Here is an 18,820-nt window from a genome sequence, read left to right as displayed (position 1 = left end):
GAATTAGTTATATAATCTCTAACTGATAAAAAAATACTGGGGGAGGGGCATGGAATTTATCTTATTGTGGCTTTCAAGGCAACTTAACATGGAATATGGTTGATTTTTGTTGGAAGAATAATTAACTTCTTACACAACAGAAAGGGAACTGGTGCTCTGTTCAGACTTTGGTCTGCTCCCTCCCTTTTCTGGTCAGCATTACCAGTGTTTAATGGTAATGGATTCCAAGTTCAAAGCCAGTTCTCTAGCTTTATAGGAAAATCCTCATTAATTTTATTGTACCTGAGTCAATGAACAAGGCTTCCAAAGTTTTCTTTCTTTTAGCCAGTTGTGCAATGCCAGTCAATTATTTGAAGGCAAAAAAAAGTGATTATTTTTCCTGCTAAGTCACATCTTTTAGGAGCAATTCCTTCAGTACTGTTATCATTACCCTTTCATTGAAAAATGAAGCAGTACCTAGTGTACAAAGGGTTAACCAATATGATCAATTATTCTTGCCAGTTTGATTTGTGATCATGGCCTTATAATAAAGAGTTTGTTTTTCTTAGCTACTAATGAAGGAAGAACATCTTAAAGGTCACAGTGTCAGCCCCTCTCTCTGCCTGTTCTTGCAAGCACAAAGCAATCTAATCTTCCTATCCTTGTCCCAGGGTGAGGCAAGGAGGGTCACTGTCTTGGGCTCCTGTTACTTGCATGGAGTGGATGGGGAATGAGGTAATGGCAAGTGATCCTGGGTAGCTGCATAAGGGAGCTCTTGTGAGCTGCATCTCATTCAATGATACAATTTAAACTACACTAGCTGATTTCTAGATTAAGGTTTTCTTTAATTGACTATGAGACTGAGACCTTTTCCAAGAAATATACTAGAAATCATTTTACCAGAGCAAAAGCTAGCAAGTATTGATTGACCTGGCAGTGAATGAAGTCCATTTGAAAGCCAGTGAGTGAGTAAAAATGGATAGATATAAGTGACGTGGTTCTGTGATAGTGTAAGAAAAAGAATGAAAACCACTCAGTTGAAATACAAAAGACTAAGGAGTGCATGTCTCTCACACTGCATGGTTTGAGAGGATAGAGCCACCTTTCTTTCCGCCCAGAGTTGAGCCACAGAGTTATACGTTTCTCATTTTAATCTGAGTGCTAAAGTTTGCTTTCTTTTTTCTAAAAAGGCAGGCGGTTCATTTAGAAATACTCTTCCAGAGAGAGTATTTGACACAGTGGTTAAACCACTACTTGGAATGTCCACATTCCATGTCAGAGTGCCTGGGTTCAGCTCCAAACTCAATTCCTGATTCCAGCGTCCTGTTAATGTGCACCTGGGGAGTCAGCAGATGATGGCTCAGGTGCCTGGGTCCTGCCACCCATATGGGAGGCCCACACAGACTTTCTGGCTCCTGGCTTCAGCCTGGCCCAGCCCTAGCTTTAGCAGGCACTTAAGGAGTCAATCGGCAGATGGTTCTTTCTCTCTCTCTCTCTCTCTCTCTCTCTCTCTCTCTCTGTCTCTAAGCCTTTCATATAAATTTTAAAAATAGATTTTAAAAATTAGAAATACTCTGTGCCATATATATCTATATCTATATATCTATATCTATATCTATCTATCTATCTATCTATCTAACTTTATCTATTGGCTGTTCTCTATTTGGAAGACCATCCTGGCTTATAACAGACTTGTGTTCCAAGCCCAGCTGATTCACTATTTGATTACTTTATCTAAGTCCCTAACCCAAAGGAATTCCAGTGGGATAACATAAAAGAATCAATAAGAAAGAAAGTTGAGAAAGTATATAACATTGTTTAGATCTCCATGTCCTCTTGATCAGACTTGGTCCATAGCTCTATTTTAAGATCTCCACTGCATTCTGTCCCTTTGTTTCTCATAGCAGCCCTGTGGATACTATTATTGTCCTCATTTGACAGAAAAGAAAAAAAGCCTGCAAAGATTAAATAAGGTCACGTGGTCCTGCAATCAGGTTTCAGACCCCTTCTTGCTGACTCCAGGGCCAGCATTCTTAACTTCTACCCTCCTGCAGGTGCGATTTGTATGAAATTCTGACAGTCTGGGGAGAGAGAGACTGATTTTAAGTGAGTCCCCTTTGTTTTCACTTGATTTGAAAGTTCAAAGCTAATTAAAATTTCTAGGTTTCAAAATAATTGACTAAGGGCATTATCAGGTTGAATAAATATAAAGATATGAAGACAAAAGTTTGAAGAGTTTTGAGTGATTTGGAGGAAAAGCTATGTAAGTGGTAAATGTGAATGTTCAAAATAAGTCCTTTGGTATTTAACTAGATTACACTGTGACCTTAATTTCCCTTTTCCTTTTTTCAAGGGGTGGGAGAGACATGGTGGATTCTGTTACAAAATTGACACGGTCCTTCGAAGCTTTGACCACGCTTCCAGTGGCTACTACTGTCCTCCCGCACTCGTGACCATTGCAAACAGGTGCATAAAAGTCTCTACTGGAAATGTTAGTGTGTGTTGATACGAGGACTCTTGCAATCTGACCATAATTAGAACTTGTCAAAACCTAAGGCATGCTGTACATTAGAGTATTGGATTATTTAAAGTAGTTGTCCAGATTACCTTAAGCCATTCTATGTTATTCCTAAAATTTATTTTTGAGTGACAAATAGTAAAATTTAAGGTATATTTTACTTTCCATACGAATTGAATTATCTAGCTTGGTCAAAATATTCAGTCATGTTGAGACTTTTATCTTCTAACTACTTGTACTACTTGTAATGAAAGTATGTTTTTTTAATAATTCAGTATTATTCTTTAATGTGCTCAAGCTGTGTAGGGATATTTTTAGCAGAAAAGGAAGTATAACTAAGATGTTGATGGTGTTCAAAGGCTTCACCATGGCCTCTTAGGTCTAATTTGTTTAGATTTAGACTTCTCCAGACACTGGTATCTTCCTGAAGGTGGCAGAGAGCCTGTGTGCATCTCCCAGTCCTTACAATTTACAAAACGCCACAGATGTGTAATAGGGGATAAAGGTGACCTTGTGTCACTACCAATGCCGCAAAGAGAGTGAGGTGGGGAGACTGACTTTTCTATGCTGAAGACTGAAGAGAACCAAACTCTTCAGCATCCCCACAAGAAACTACACTTGCAAAGCAAGTCACTTTTTTGCCTAGGTCATTGCCTTTGCAAATGTCTACTGATGGCGGGGTTTGTGGTGCAAAGGGTTGAGCCACCTCCCGGGACTCCCACTTCCCATATCAGAGTGCTGGTTCAAGTCCTGCCTGTGTGATTCTTTCTTTTTTTTTTTTAAGATTTATTATTTATTTGAAAGACAGAGTTACAGAGAGAGGTAGAGACAGAGAGAGAGGTCTTCCACCCACTGGTTCACTCCCCAGATGGCCACAATGGCTGGAGCTGCGTCAATCCAAAGCCAGGAGCCAGGAGCCTCCCCCAGGTCTCCCATGTGGGTGCAGAGACCCAAGGACTTGGGCCATCTTCTACTGCTTTCCCAGGCCACAGCAGAGAGCTAGATCAGAAGAGGAGCAGCTGGGACTTGAACCAACACCCATATGGCCAGGGCTTTACCCTGCTACACCACTGCGCCGGCCCCCTGTGTGATTCTATAGAGCTTCAGTGAATGATCCTGAAAATGTAGCAGATGATGGTCCAGGTATATGGGTCCTTGCCCTACTTCTGGCTCCTGGCGTCAGCCTGCCTACTTATAGTTGTTTCAAGCATTTGGGATTTGGGGAGTGAACCAGTAGATGGAAGATCTCTCCCCCTCTTCAAATAAATAAATAAATAAATAAATTTTCCAAATGTCTACTGAATACCAGGAAATAGGACAAACGGTGCTATGGTTTCTGTTTAGAGACTTTTCACACCTAAGTCTAACTGGTAAAATAATATGTGTCCTTTGTTCTCTCCACAAAAGTGACCAGTATTTTCTTTCTCCTGTTATCTTTTATTTTCCTACTTTCCGTCCCAGCCTTTACTCAAAAAAAAAAAACAAAACAAAACAAAACAAAAAAAACACACACAAAAAAAAAACCACAAAAAGAACAGGATGTACACACACACACACAGAAGAATGGATGGATAGCATTTGACAGACTAAATTGCCCCTTTCAGAGAATAGCAGTACCATTTTTTAAAATGCTTATTAATTTGAGAGAGAGAGAGAGAGAAGAGAGATCCCATCTGCTGCTGGAATCTCCAAGTGCTCACAATGGCCAGCACTGAAGCCGAGAGTCAGGATCTCAGTACAGGTCTCCCATGTGGATGGCAAGGATCTGACTTCTTGAGCCATCACCCACTGCCTCCCAGGATCTACATTAGGAAGCTAGAGTTGGGAGCTAGAGCTAGGAATTGAGCCCAGGCACCCCAACTGGGGTGCAAGCATCCTAACTGCTAGTCCAAACAGCCCAACACTACCTTCGGTGTATTTCAGTGTTGTCTTGAGTGTTTCCCTTCACCTTCCCAGGTCTAGTTACTAGGCTGAAAGAAGCCTGTAACCCCTTCACTTGGCTACCTACCCAAAGGGTTCATGAGGACATTGGGTTCAAGGGTCTGCCAATCAGGGAGTCAACATTGGATAGTACAGGGACCTGATTAGTCAAACTCTTTTATTAATTATAAGTTAAATACATTTTCCCACTGAAGTAAATAATCCTTTCACTTATTTTTTATGTCACTCTTTTTAAAATATATATTCTTTGGGCACCTATTACACAGATGACACTGTTAATTGCTTTTCATATGTCATCTGACCATGCAAAAATTAATAGTTAAGAGTTTATTAGAAAATTATTTATTGAATGTCTATTTTGAGAGCCACGATATTAAGCACGGCATGCCCTAGTAAAAAAGGCAAAGGCATGATGTAACTGCCCAGCATCTTTTGCAGCACGGTAGTCAAAAACAAAGGAAACAAGAGGATATGATGCAATCAATGAACATGTTAATTTCTAATCCAGATTCTTGTCTCCCACAGATGTAAAAACACTAAGTGGAGACTAGTACTGTGTGCAAATAGGATCAGAATTTATTTAACAGAGGGGGAATCAACGCACATTCATGTGTGTGTGTGGGCCACCCTACACAGAAATATTCAACATGAGTGGACCAAAGAGTTTCCTATAAATGAGAGAAAAAGAAAAAAAAAATGAAACAGTATCTGTAAGTGAGAATGGGAGAGTAGGATAAGATTTCCCAGACCAGTACATAGCAGAAAGAGAGAAAACAAGAGTGGTATGTCTGAGTGCATTCTGTACTGGAAAAATAATTCTCTCCTGCCTTCTACCTCCTTTTATGAGGAATAAGGTAGCACCCCAATTAGATAAACAACTGGGGTGGGATTGGAGCATGACAGGAGCATCCTGGGATGGTGGGTGTATAAAGCCCACCATCAAGGAAATAAGGTTACCCTACAGTGCTACAAGAGTTCCAGCTCACCTAGACTTGAACTCACTGTCTACTTGCACCTATCAGACAGACTAGCACAGTAAATGGCTAAACACAAAGTAACATTATAAGACAGCCCATAGTGCTAAAGTGACCCAAGCAAAGACAAGAAATCTGTTAAGAGTTCAAATGTTTGTTGCTCTACAAACCCTTTAGGGACATCCTACAAATGACAGAAAGTGTGGGGAAAAATCCATTTCATTTCCCCCAAAACTTGATACAAGATTATACTGTGAATAGAGCTGACTTTGAACAGCATGAGTTTGAACCGCACAGGTCCACTTACATGTGGATTTTTTTGGTTTGGGAAATCTGTGGCAACTTGAAAAACCTCACAATCCACATGATCTAGAAATATTGAAAAAATAAGTGAAACGTGTCATGAACATAAAAACTATATATAGATAACACCCTATGTTATCATATACTATCATAAATATGTAAATCTATTATAAAAGGTTAAAATTGATCAGAACTTACACACATACACACACACCATACATAGTATAATTTATAGTTGAGAAAAATGTTAACAAACACATGTAGTGGTAAATCATAATTTCATAAAATTAACCTTACCACATAGTGTACTACTGCCATAAGTTCTTAGCCACCTCCGTTGCTATTATGGGAAGTCAAAATTATGCACAGATGTTCCACGGCCACAGGGGCTCGCACCTCTACTTCTGCATTGTTCATGGGTCACCTGTAATTTATATTTGTTCTCTGATAAACTGGATTCAATAGGCAACACTCAAGTGTGAGCCAATTCTAAAGCAGAATTATAGTGCAGGTAAGTTTATTTTTACCCCAACCTCAGCCTCCTCAGTGGGCCCAGGTTGCCTTATGGGGCAAGCTGCCAGGTCAAACCCAAGCCCTGGCAGGACTCAGCATCATCAGCGACATGTCCTCTCTCCTTGTCAGTTGACACTCGAATGTGTGGAAAAGTGGATTTTAAAAAGGAAGTTTATTTTGGTGAAAAACATTTTTTAAATCCATGCATACTTTTTTTATAACACACATTTTCCACATACTTTTTGAAGCCTCCTTTTCTCCCCCGCACAATATCTACATCCAAAATAGTGACTCCAACATAGGACTTGCAAGTGGGGGAAAGGAAGAGCCCTGCTCTTGGTTTGTATTGCTCTCTGGTTGACGGGACAGCATCCTCTCACCACAGCAGCTTTTGTCTAAGAAGGTTCAGAAGTAGGTGGAAGGACTCCTTAGATGCTGGAGTGTCCACCAGCAGCCTTGGCAATCATTTTCTACCATTACCGATTTCCTGTTTGAGCTCAGACACTCCTGTCACTCTTCAGTACCCAAGCTTGTAGCTGCTAATTGATTTTCCACTCTTGTGCACAACTGAGTGACAGGTTTGATGGGCACAATTAGAACCACCTGCTACAGATTACTTATTTCTTTTGTTATTGGGCAACTGCTCCTAGTCTAGGACTTTAACACTTTGTAGATTAGAGAGGGTAAGAAAAACAGACCCTTCCTGCTAAATAACAGATATTTATTTGCATACCAAATGTTACAAAACTATTTCAGGCCTAGCCTCTTAGTTTCCAGACAGAGCAGGAACACAACACTTGAGTTTATGAGTCACCATGGATAACTGTCTAACTGCCTGTATATCTTATTCTTGAATCAATCAGCCATGGACTATTGAGCACCAAATAATATAAATAATATTTCATGTTGTGAATTTTGCTAAAAGTGATGAGAAATGTTAGGTTTAAATGTATGTCATTTTCCTTCAAGCATTTTACAGGTGTTCCATTTTCCTGCAACTGCCACATCCCTCAAAACATTTTTGCAGTTAACCTTTTTTTATTATGGTAAAATATCTGCAACTTAAAATTTATCATTATAGTGTACAGTAACATTAAGTGATTTTACATTGTTGTGCACCTACCGCACATATAAACTAATTAACAGATAAATTGCAAAACAACAGCATATTAATCGCAAAAACAATAACAGCTTATTTCCTGCACCCTCTACCCCTTCATCCCCTAACAACTACCACTTTGTAGAAAGTTTGGGTCTTCTGGATACCTCCAATTATTGGATTCATGCAGTATTTATCTTTTTAGTGCATGGTTTGTTTCACATAATATTTTCAAGATTTATCCATGAAGCCTATATTAGAATTTTCTTTCTTTTTAAAACTAAGAATCCATGGTCCATATATACCACTTTTAAAAAATTATTTATCCATAGATGGACATTTAGGGTACTTCCACCTTTTGGCTTTTTTGAGTAAGGCTGCTACAAACATGAGTGTGTGGGTATCTGTTGAGTCTCCGCTTTCAGTTCTTTTGGGTATATGCCCAGAAGTGAAATTGAGGGATCATATGATAATTCTATTTGTAATTTTTTGAGGAACTACCATACTATCTTCCATAGTGGTTGCACCATTTTACATTCCTACCAGCAGTGCACAAAGATTCGATTTCTCAACATTCTGGCCAATACTTATTTTCTTGTTGTTTTGACAAGAATCGGCCTACCAGGTGTGAGGTAGTATCTCGCTGTGGTTTTTGCTTTGCATTTCATTAAAGATTAGTGATGGTGAGCATCTTTTCACGTGCTTATCGGCCATCTGTGTATCTTTAGAGAAATGTCGATTCAAGTCCTTTGCCCATTTTCTAGTTACGGTGGTTGTTTTTGCTGTTGTTGAGTTACAGGATTTATATATATATATAGATATATGTGAATATATATGTATATGTATTTATATGTATATATATAAATACTTATATAAATATGTTTATATAAACATGGATTTATATAAATATAACCATGGATATATTCTGGATATTAATCCCTTATCAGATACATGATTTGCAAGTATTTTCTTCTAGGTTGTGGGTTGCCTTTTTATTCCACTGACAGTCTTTTTTACTTTTTATTTCAGAATAGTTTTAAATTTACAAAACAAAATTTATGAAGCAGTACAAAGAGTTCCAATATACCCCATACCTGCTCCCCCCACTGTTAACATCTTATGGTGGTATGATATATTTATCACAAGCTACAAACCACAGCCAGTTCCCCCGATTATTATCATCTCATATGAATGTAATATAATTATCATAACTAATGAACCACACCTGGCTTCCCCTTTTTGATAGTGTTATTTGATGCACAGAAGTTTTTCATTTTGATTAAGTCTGATTTATCCTTTTTTTTTTTATTATTAAGCTGCTTTGTTTCAAACTTGAACATTTCTTAGACCCATTGCTATAAATATCCCAGATTATAATTAGCCTACAGGATTAACCAAACTTTTTCAATTATTGAACAGTGCAAAGACGGTTTTGAAGTTTTTATTAACATATAAGCATTGTTTATATTTATGAGATGAAGTCTGATATTTCAACACATATATACAACACAGTGGTCAATCAGGGAAATTAGCATTTCCATTTCTTTATTGTTATTTTCTGTTTGGATCCCTATCTTCTAGTTTGTCATACAAATAAAATGTGCTCCCACTATGCTTTAAAGCACTAGAAATTATTCCTTATATCTAATGGTTTTGTTTTAAATTTTTAATTAACACGTAATGTTGTACACTTTTATTACAGTAGAGTATTTCAACACGTATAGACAATATAAACTGGTCAATTCAAACAGTTAACCTTTTCATTTTCTTATCTTTCTTTATGTTTGGACCCTAGTGGCTCCTCTTTTCTAGTTCTTTACACAGTGTATAATAAATTATTGTGAACTCTAGTCAGCCCACTATGCTGTGGAGCACCAGAATCCACTGCTTCAATCCGGCAGTTTTTTGGTTCATGTTATCCAATCTCCTCTTCATCCCTTCAACCTCTACTAATCCCTACTCTAAGCTCAGACTGACTTTTTAATTCACATTTAGTTTTATTTTCTTGCCTGTGCTTTTGGTGTCATATATTTTAAATCATTGCCAAATCCAATGTCATGAAGATTTTCCCCTATGTTTTCTTCTAAGAGTTTTATACTTTTAGATGTTATGTTTAGATCTTTAATCTACTTTGAGTTCATTTTTATACATAGTACAAGAAAAGAGTCCAATTTCACTACTTTTACAAATGGATATCTAGTTTACCCAACACCATTTGTTGAAAACTGTCCTTTCCCCATTTAATGGTCTTGGTATTTTTGTTTGAAATCATTTGGCCATATGAAAAGGTTTATATCTAGGCTGTGTTGTATTCCATTGGTCTATATGTTCATCTTTCTCCTGGTACCATATTGCTTTTATTACTGTAGCTTTTTGGCAAGTTTTGAAACCAAGAAATATTAGACCCTCAACTTTGTTCTTCCTTTTCACAATCATTTTAGATATTCATATTCCCCTGAAATTCTGTATGCGTTGCATGCATTTTAGAGCAAGTTTTTCTATTTTTTTGCAAAAAAATATCATTGGGATTTGATAGGTATTGCATGGAATATGTTGACCATTTTGAGTAGTATGGATATCTTACCAGTATTAAATCTTCCAAGCCATAACCATAGGAATTCTTTCCTTTTATTTGTGTGCTCTTTCATTTCTTTCATCAGCATTTTGCAGTTTTTAGTGTGTAAGTCTTTCACCTCCTTAACTTAAGTGTTTCATTCTATCTGATGCTATTGAATTTTTTTTATTAATATATATATATATATTTCCTTTTTGGATGGTTCATTTTTTTTTTTTAATTTGACAGGCAGAGTTAGACAGGGAGAGAGAGACAGAGACAGAGAGAAAGGTCTTCCCTCCATTGGTTCACCCCCAAAATGGCCTCCACAGCCCTCACTGCGCCGATACGAAGCCAGGAGCCAGGTGTCTCCTCCCAGTCTCCCATGCTGGTGCAGGGGCCCAAGCACTCAGGTGGATGGTTCATTTTTAAAGTATAGAAATATAGCTGATTTTCCTGTGTTGACTTTGTATCCTGTAGCTTTGCTGAATTCATTTGTTGGTTTGACACAGGGTATGTGTGTGTGTGTGTGTGCGCACGCATGTGTGTGTCTAAGGCAGTTAACTGGTTTTTTTAAACACATTTTATCCTCTTTAATATTATACAATAAAAATTCTCACTGTTTCAAATATAAGTAAATTGGAAGAAAATATTCTAATAAAATGAAAGTGGCCCCTTGGTCCCTCTCCCTTCCACTCCCAGTTAATCCCCTTCCTCTCCCAAAGGAAACTGCCATTCAGATTTTGGAATTTGCTCTTCTAGTTTTATTTTATTGTGTTTATATTAAGTATATTTTCTAAGTCTGTATTTCTTTCATAATCTTTTGTAAGAAAAAAATCCAAAAAATTAACATTTCTGAGGAATTTCACCAGAAATGTGTGCCATTAATGTTCATTATGTATGTTTCCCCTTTTAAAAACTACTGATATTTTATTTCCATTCTTTATTTAGTGGAAAGATATTCCATAGCAGAGAACCTGGGTTTGAGTCCTGGCTCAGCTTCTGAATACAGCTTCCTGACAGTGCCCATTCTGGGAGGTAGCAGGTGAAGGCTGAAGCACTGGGGTCCTGCCACTCACATGGGTGACCCAGATTGAACTCCTGGCTCCTGGATTCAGCCTGGCTCAGCCAAAGCTGTTGTAGGCATTTGGGGAGTGAACTAGTAGATGGAAGAAGATCAATTTGTGTGTGTGTGTGTTTCTTTGGATAAAGAAATTAATCACTTTTATATTAGTTGAACAACTAAGTCAGTTATTATATGAGCAAAAAGGCCATTCTGAAAATTGATTATTGTTGATAACTCTTGTCTCTACTGTTGAGGAACAGTGTTTTTTTCTTCTTACTATTTGTTAAATTCTTTACTTAGTACAGGGTTAATCTTATCAATACAAAATAAACTGAAATCATGTTATTTTAAAAATTAAAAAAAAAAGAAAATAGCACCAAAAATGTTAACAATCCTGTTTTTGGGAGAAATCCAGTGCAGTTACTCCGATTAAAGCTGAGCCTTCCTAACAGGACCTCCAGCCTCCTCATTATATTTAAGAATGTCCAGTATTTTTTCATCAAAATTGTTCTCAAGCAAAACTACTTCCAATGTATTACTCTTTGAATCCTTTGTTTTATTTGAGGTAATACAAGCACAGTCATTATAGTATAGTCTGTTAAGTATTGTGTTGTTCACAGACAAGAAACATCTTTTTTTAATAACATGTCTTTAGCTAAATCATTTTTTTAAAAACCAACACATGTTCAATTAGACATTAAGTATAAAATAATATCTTTCTAAGTGTGCATTTTGATATGTAAAATGTTTATTCTGAAATAAAAAATTGTCAATACATGCTTAAACTATATATTACTGTAAGTTGCATTTTTAAATTAAAATTTAAAATTTACATTAAAAATGCATTTTGATTTCTTAACTTTTTTTTAAGATTTTTATTGACTTATTTTAGAGGTAGAGTTATAGACAGTGATTAGGAGAGACAGAAAGTCTTCCTTCCATTGGTTCACTCCCCAAATGGCCACAGTGGCTGGAGCTGCACTGATCCGAAGCCAGGAGCCAGGAGCTTCCTCCGGGTCTCCCATGCGGGTGAAGGGGCCCAAGGATGTGGGCCATCTTCTACTGCTGACCCTAGGCCATAGCAGAGAGCTGGATTGGAAGGAGAGAAGCTGGGACTAAAACCGGTGCCCATATGGGATGCTGGTGCCACAGGCGGAGGATTAACCTACTGTTCCACGACGCCAGACCCAGCTTTCTTAACTTTTTAAAGGACTTGATTAGAAAGTTAATTTTTTTCTGATTCCAAGAATTATTTTCTTGTAAAGTTTGATTTTGTAAGTAGGTGCACATAAACAAAATATTTTCTTTAAAAAACAAACAAGTAATGCTTATTTTACTGAGCTGGGATAACAGATTAACATGCTATTCTGGTTATAATAATATAAAATATTTATACAAGGTCATTTCCGTTTCCTGAAATCATAACATTTGAATTAAACAACCACAGTGAAATCATTCAAAAATACCCAATATTGTGAAACTTTGAAATGTTCTCTTATGAATAATCCTAAAACACAGAGCCAGAAAAGACTTTGGAAGTCATTTACTCTATTACCATAAGTTAGAGTTTTTATAACACTTTCAGTGTTTGAAACCAAATAGCAAGGAGTAGTAGATATGAAATATCTTCTTGTTTCTTTACCTATTGGAAGCAAACCTGCAAGAAATTGCATGCTATTACCCAGACTTATTTTTCTTCTTTCTATTTTTTTTTTCTCATTTGAAAGGCAAAGAAACATAGCAACAGGCAGGTCCCTCATCTTCTGCTTTACTCCTCAAATGCCCTCAACAGTGCCAGGGCTGGGCCAGTCTGAATCCAAGAGTTAGGAACTCCATCTGGACCTCCTACATGACTGGCAGGAACCCCAACCACTTGAGCCATTACCTCACTTCCAGCCTCCCAGGGTGCACATTACCAGGAAGCTGGAATCAACAGGACAGCAGGGACTCAAATCCAGGCACTCTACCATGGGATGTGGGCAACCCAAGCGGCATCTTTACCAGTACACCAAATGCATACTTCCAGACTTATTTTCTGAGACTGTTGTTTAGAAGAAAGATACACTTGCTAAACTTCCTTACTAACAGGTGCCATCCTCTAAACTGGAACAACAGAAATAGAGTCCTGTTTTGATATCAGAGTTTTAGGATGTAATGCATGAGTATTATATGCTACTACTTAAGAGCTATACTTGCAAATCAAAAAACCAGAAAGTTTCCTTTGTTTTAAGCAAGAACAAATGGAGATAAAATAGAAATCTCAGTGGACTCAAAAGATGTACAACCAACAGGAGGCACAAGCAAGATACTGTAATGAATAATAATAACCAAGGCTAAGTTCACAAACAGCATCATTTCCCAGCCCTATCCAATAAATGCCATAATAAAAGGTAATGGAAGAACTGGCTTAGCACAGCGAGTACTGGTCCTGACCATAGCACCTGTGGTTCAATGCTTCGCTGGCTTACACCACAGTAATTTCAGGCACCAGCCGTGCCACTCTGCCTTAGAGGGGATCAGGAAAGCAAGCAGTACATTATGAGAGAACAAACCAACAGAAGTACATAAAAACAGCATCTAGGCAATTCAGTTACTACTGTCTACCTTGCTTTGGAAATACATTTGCATAAGGTTTTGCCAGTGCAATCTGGTTAAAAAAATGTTTCTCATTTCAATTGTATACTATATAGATCATTTATCAGGAGACAATATTTACTAAAGCATTATGAAAAGTTCTATGCACTGGAAAGATGAGCACCTTGGATGCCTAAGACCATTAAATGTTGCCACTGATATTCAGAAAGCAACCAAACATTTTATTTCTTTGTATTTTTTCTCTTTTCCTCCAATATTTCCTTGGAGACTCCGCTATTCTGGAATGACCCCATTGCTTTGGCTTCCCATAGCAAGTTAGGGAAAGATGATAATAACAAACAAATCGAAGAGTGGGTTTTAAAAGTCTGACTTGCTTTCTCCTTTTGTTTTCCTGGGTAATTTCATCAGACTTCCTTTCCCATTAACTCAGCAAGTCTGACCAGAAGTCACCACTGGTTAAATGCATGTTTCTAATTTCATATATTTTGAGAACTGATTTCTCAAGATGGCTTCAAATTTAGCTTAAAAGTTCGGCACTAGTTAAAATTTAATACTTGGGTTTCTCTTAGTAGTAGTGCATATGGAAACACAAGTTTTCTGGATTCTGCTTTTGCTGCGTTCTTGTTGGGAAGGTCACCAAACACTGACCACTAATTGAGTCAGCTGTTTGGGGGTGAGTACTGGTGGGTGCCCCACCTTGGGCAGTTCCTAGGGTTTAACTGTATCTTCAGTGAGAAGCAGACTTGAATACAGCTGAATAAGCCAAAGATTCCAGGTACCTGTGAACAAAATCGTTTGGGAGACACAAAGTTGCTACTCTAGTTCCTGTTCCTTTCTCACCAGGCAAGGGTGGTGGTTGGGTACATGTGAACTCCTCCTTGGTCAATGCTCATTCAGAAAAGCATAATGTCCCTATTCCACCTCTGGCCCATTGAACCCTATGTGTATTCTGGAAAGTGTGTGGTGTGTGGCCTGATTCCAATCATCCTCCTCTAAGAAATGTTTTGCTAGCTGTGTGGACTTTATCACCTACACTCTGAAACTGGATCTGGCCTCTATTCCTTGAAAAAATTAAGTGTGTCTATTTGAGTCAAATTCTCCTCACTAATGTATTTATGGGAATTTCACAGGCATTTGGTATTTATTAGTAAAGACCAGGGTCTTTGGGTATTTGTGCTCAGTGTTTTAAAGAATTAATGAGAAATGCTAATCTTGGTGCCAGTCTGTGCACTTCATTATGTTTTAATGGCACTTTTTATTGCCCAGAAATTTCACATAATCCTTTCCTTTTTCCCTTTCTAAGGTTTGAACAGGCTTTTATTACCAGTTTGATCAGCAGTGTGGTGAACATGAAAGACAGTTATTTTTGGATAGCCCTTCAGGACCAAAATGACACAGGAGAATACACGTGGAAGACAGCGGGGCAGAAGTCTGAGCCGGTGCAGTACACACACTGGAATGCACATCAACCCCGTGAGTAGGGTGGACCGTGAGAGGCTGCCTCTGTGCACCTCGTACTTCCATTTCTCTATAACCCAAATTTCTTCTAGCCCTTGTCCCACCTCTTCTGACTCTTTCTTAATGTTTTCTTTTTTTTTTTTTTTTTTTTTTTGGACAGGCAGAGTGGACAGTGAGAGAGAGACAGAGAGAAAGGTCTTCCTTTTGCCGTTGGTTCACCCTCCAATGGCCACCGCGGTAGGCGCGCTGCGGCCGGCGCACCGCGCTGATCCGATGGCAGGAGCCAGGTGCTTATCCTGGTCTCCCATGGGGTGCAGGACCCAAGCACTTGGGCCATCCTCCACTGCACTCCCTGGCCACAGCAGAGAGCTGGCCTGGAAGAGGGGCAACCTGGACTGGATCGGTGCCCCGACCGGGACTAGAACCTGGTGTGCCGGCGCTGCAAGGCGGAGGATTAGCCTAGTGAGCCGCGGCGCCGGCTTTAATGTTTTCTTAATGCCTAAATTAACTAAAATGATCATCATGGGGTCTTAGAGAGTTAATTTATGGCTACTCATTTTGTTAAAATTTTTCTTGATTAGCATGTAATACTTGCTCATTTCTAGGGATACAGTGTGATATTTCAACACATGTATGCACTGTAAACTAATAAAATCAGGCAACATGCATTTCTATATCCTTATCTTTTGGAACCTGCCAGCTCCTCTCTTTCAGTTCTTTATACAGGATATAGTACACTATCATGAATTTTAGTGACCCCCTGTGAGAAGCTATTACCTGTATCTAACTGTATTTGCAGGCATGTAGGAAGGAGCACTGTGGCCTAAAAGTGGAAATACCACTAAAGCATTATCAGTTTACATTCTCATCTAACAAAATCTGAGAGGGCCAGTTTTCCCATGTTTTGGTCAATACTGAATATGACAATCTTTTGCCTTTTTACCAGATAAGACATGTTTTATTATTATTTTAATTCATAGTTATGTTTAATAATTTGAGAGATTTTTCATATTTTCACTTTACATTTGTTTGTGGTTTTGTTTTGCTTTTCACCTTAGTCACCTGTTTGCAAAATTTTCTCACTTTCTGTGTTTATTTTGGACACCTTCGATTTTCTCAGTGATTTGTGGAAATTTTATTACATTCTGAAAATAAAGTCATAGGGTGAGTAACTTCTAAACAGTGGAAATGATTTCTCCCAGCTCTGGGTGCTGGACATCCCAGAACGAAGGCTCTGTCAGGTTGGGTGTCCAGTGAGTGCCGCCTTGCTGCATCTTCCCAGAGCAGAGTGAAAGGGCAAAACGGGAGCAGCGCTCTCCTCCAGCCTCCTCTCCAAGAGCACAAATCCCACGCCCCCACGACTTAATAACTTCTCAAAACACCCCACCTCTTAATAGGATCTCATTTGGTATTAGGTTCCAAAATAGGAGTTTTGGAGGGCAACATACAACCAAGTCATAGCAATATATAAGTGATATCAGAAGTACAAAACCAGTTTTTTTTAAAGACTTATTTATTTTATTTGAAAGGCAGAGTTACAGAGAGGGAAGGAGGAAGGAAGGGGGAGGGAGGGAGAAATATGAATCTTCCAACTGTTGGTTCACTCCCCAAATTGCCACAACAGCCAGGGCTGGGTCAGGCCAAAGCCAGGAGCCAGGAGCTTAATCCAGGTCTTCCAGTGGGGACAGGGGCCCATGGACTTGGCCATCTTCCACTGCTTTGCCTTGGCAAATTAGCAGGGAGCTGGATTGGAAGTGGAGCAGCCAGGAATTGAACTGCTGTCCTTTTGGGATGCTGGTGTTGCAGGCAGCAATGCCACAGTACCAGCCCCCAAACCAGTTTTCTGACAGTTAAAAGAAAGAATATCAATTTCCATTGGAGTTAAAAAAAAAAAAAGTCCAAGGAGAAAGTGACATTTTACTTAGGATTTGAAATGTGGTAGGATTTGAAGGACAAAGAACTAAAAAGAACTTTCTAAGCATGAGTGAATATATGTAGTAAAGGAAACATTGATTAGCTTTAAGTAACAGTAGTTCTGTGTACCAGAAAGGAGGATATATAGGAAGGAATTACGAAAGATAAGGAGAAAGAAGTGTATTGAAATCAGTTAATATTACAAGCTAAAGAGTTCCCACTTACTCTCCAGGTGTGGGATTCCATTGAAGGGTTTGGATCAGGAAAATATTAGGATCAGAACTGCTCCTCATTGTGGCTGTGCAATAGGCTGATGCTAAGAGGTATGAGACCACACTGCAGGACATGTGCATTGAGCACTTAATGACTATCAAGTCAGATTCAAATTCAAATCTCAGCTGTGTGACTTTAGAGGGGTTACTTAATCTCTCCATATCTATTTCTTCTTACTGTGAAGAAAGAGTATTTGTCTTTTGCCTAAAGCAACCATGAATGTCCTTGTTAGGCTTGTGGGATTCCTCACCTATATATCTTCTAGGATGTATGACATACCCTGTGCTTGCTTGCTTTTTTTGAAATGCACACAAACAGAGACAGAAGGAGACTAAGGGATAGAAGGACAAAGAGGTCTTCCATCCACTGGTTCATGCCCCCAAATGCCTGCGATAGCCGGGACTAGGCAGGACAAAGCTAAGAGCTGGGAACTCAATATGGGTCTCCTAGATGGGTGACAGAGATCCATCTACTTGAGTCTCACCCACAGCCTCCTTTGTGCACATGAGCCGGAAGCTGAATGGAGAAAGGAGCCAGGTCTTGAACCCAGGCATTCTGAAATAGGGTGCAGGCACCTCGAGCATTGACTTAAATACTGCACCAAACAGCTGCCTCTCATGCCCGCTTTCCAACAGAAATATTCTATGGCATGCTAACAAGCATCAGAGCCAGAGTTAGATATGGCAGGAGTGTTGGAATTATCAGGCAAGCACTTTTTAAAAATTATGATTAATGTTTTCAGAGGCTTAATGAAAACAGTAGCCAATCTGCACAAACAGATGGCTACCATAGCAGAAACATGGACATTCTATTAAAAATCTAAAGGACCTGCTGGAGATCAAAAACATAATAGCCAAAAGGAAGAATGCTTTTGCTGGGCCTCAGAGTGGAGCAGACACAACTGAGAAAAGAACCTCTGCGCGTGAGGATATAGAAAGAGAAACTTCCCAAACCGAACAGCAAAGAAAACAAGGGCTGAAACCACAGAATGGAAAATCCAAGAACTCTGACACACAGAGAAGTTGTAATGGAAATACAAGAAGGAGAAGAGAAATGGGAATGACACCTCAGTTCTCAGACACCCTGCAAGCCAGAAGCAGTGGTGTGAAATACACAAAGTACTGAGAGGAGAGCATCACAAACCGAGAATTCTACACTCTGTGACATTACCCTTGAAAAGTAGAGGGGAAATGAAGGTTTTATCAGATGAACAAAAATTGACGGAATTTGTTGCCGATAGATCTGTCTTACGAGAAATGTTACAGGAGGTTCTTCAGAGAGAAGTGACATGGCATAAAAACTGATGGCTACATAAAGGAAGAGCATCAGAGGACAAATATGTGACGGCAAAATAAATCTTCCATTTTTCTTATTCCTATGTTATCTAAGGGGCCAGTGCTGTGGCGCAGTGGGTTAACGCCCTGGCCTGAAGTGCCAGCATCCCATATGGGTGCTGAGTCGAGACCCGGCTGCTCCTCTTCCAATCCAGCTCTCTTCTATGGCCTGGGAAAGCAGTAGAAGATGACCCAAGTCCTTGGGCCCCTGCACCCACATGGGAGACTGGGAAGAAGCTCCTGGCTCCTGTCTTCAGATCAGCGCAGCTCTGGCCATTGCAGCCAATTGGGGAGTGAAC

General features: G+C 39.0%; 1 protein-coding gene across 1 annotated transcript in view; it reads left to right on the top strand.

Moving 5' to 3' along the window:
* PLA2R1 (phospholipase A2 receptor 1) overlaps positions 1 to 18,820 on the top strand; it is a 131,403-nt gene that overhangs the window by 45,985 nt on the left and 66,598 nt on the right. The window contains exons 10-11 of the mRNA XM_062187249.1: positions 2,333 to 2,445; positions 14,846 to 15,015. Of these exons, the coding sequence (XP_062043233.1) occupies positions 2,333 to 2,445; positions 14,846 to 15,015 (283 nt within the window). The remainder of the gene's footprint in view (positions 1 to 2,332; positions 2,446 to 14,845; positions 15,016 to 18,820) is intronic.

The sequence above is a fragment of the Lepus europaeus genome, chromosome 1 (genome assembly GCF_033115175.1).
Source record: "Lepus europaeus isolate LE1 chromosome 1, mLepTim1.pri, whole genome shotgun sequence".
In the NCBI taxonomy this organism is placed as follows: domain Eukaryota; kingdom Metazoa; phylum Chordata; class Mammalia; order Lagomorpha; family Leporidae; genus Lepus; species Lepus europaeus.
Note: the sequence above shows the minus strand (reverse complement) of the source record. Positions and strands in the feature narration are given on the sequence as shown.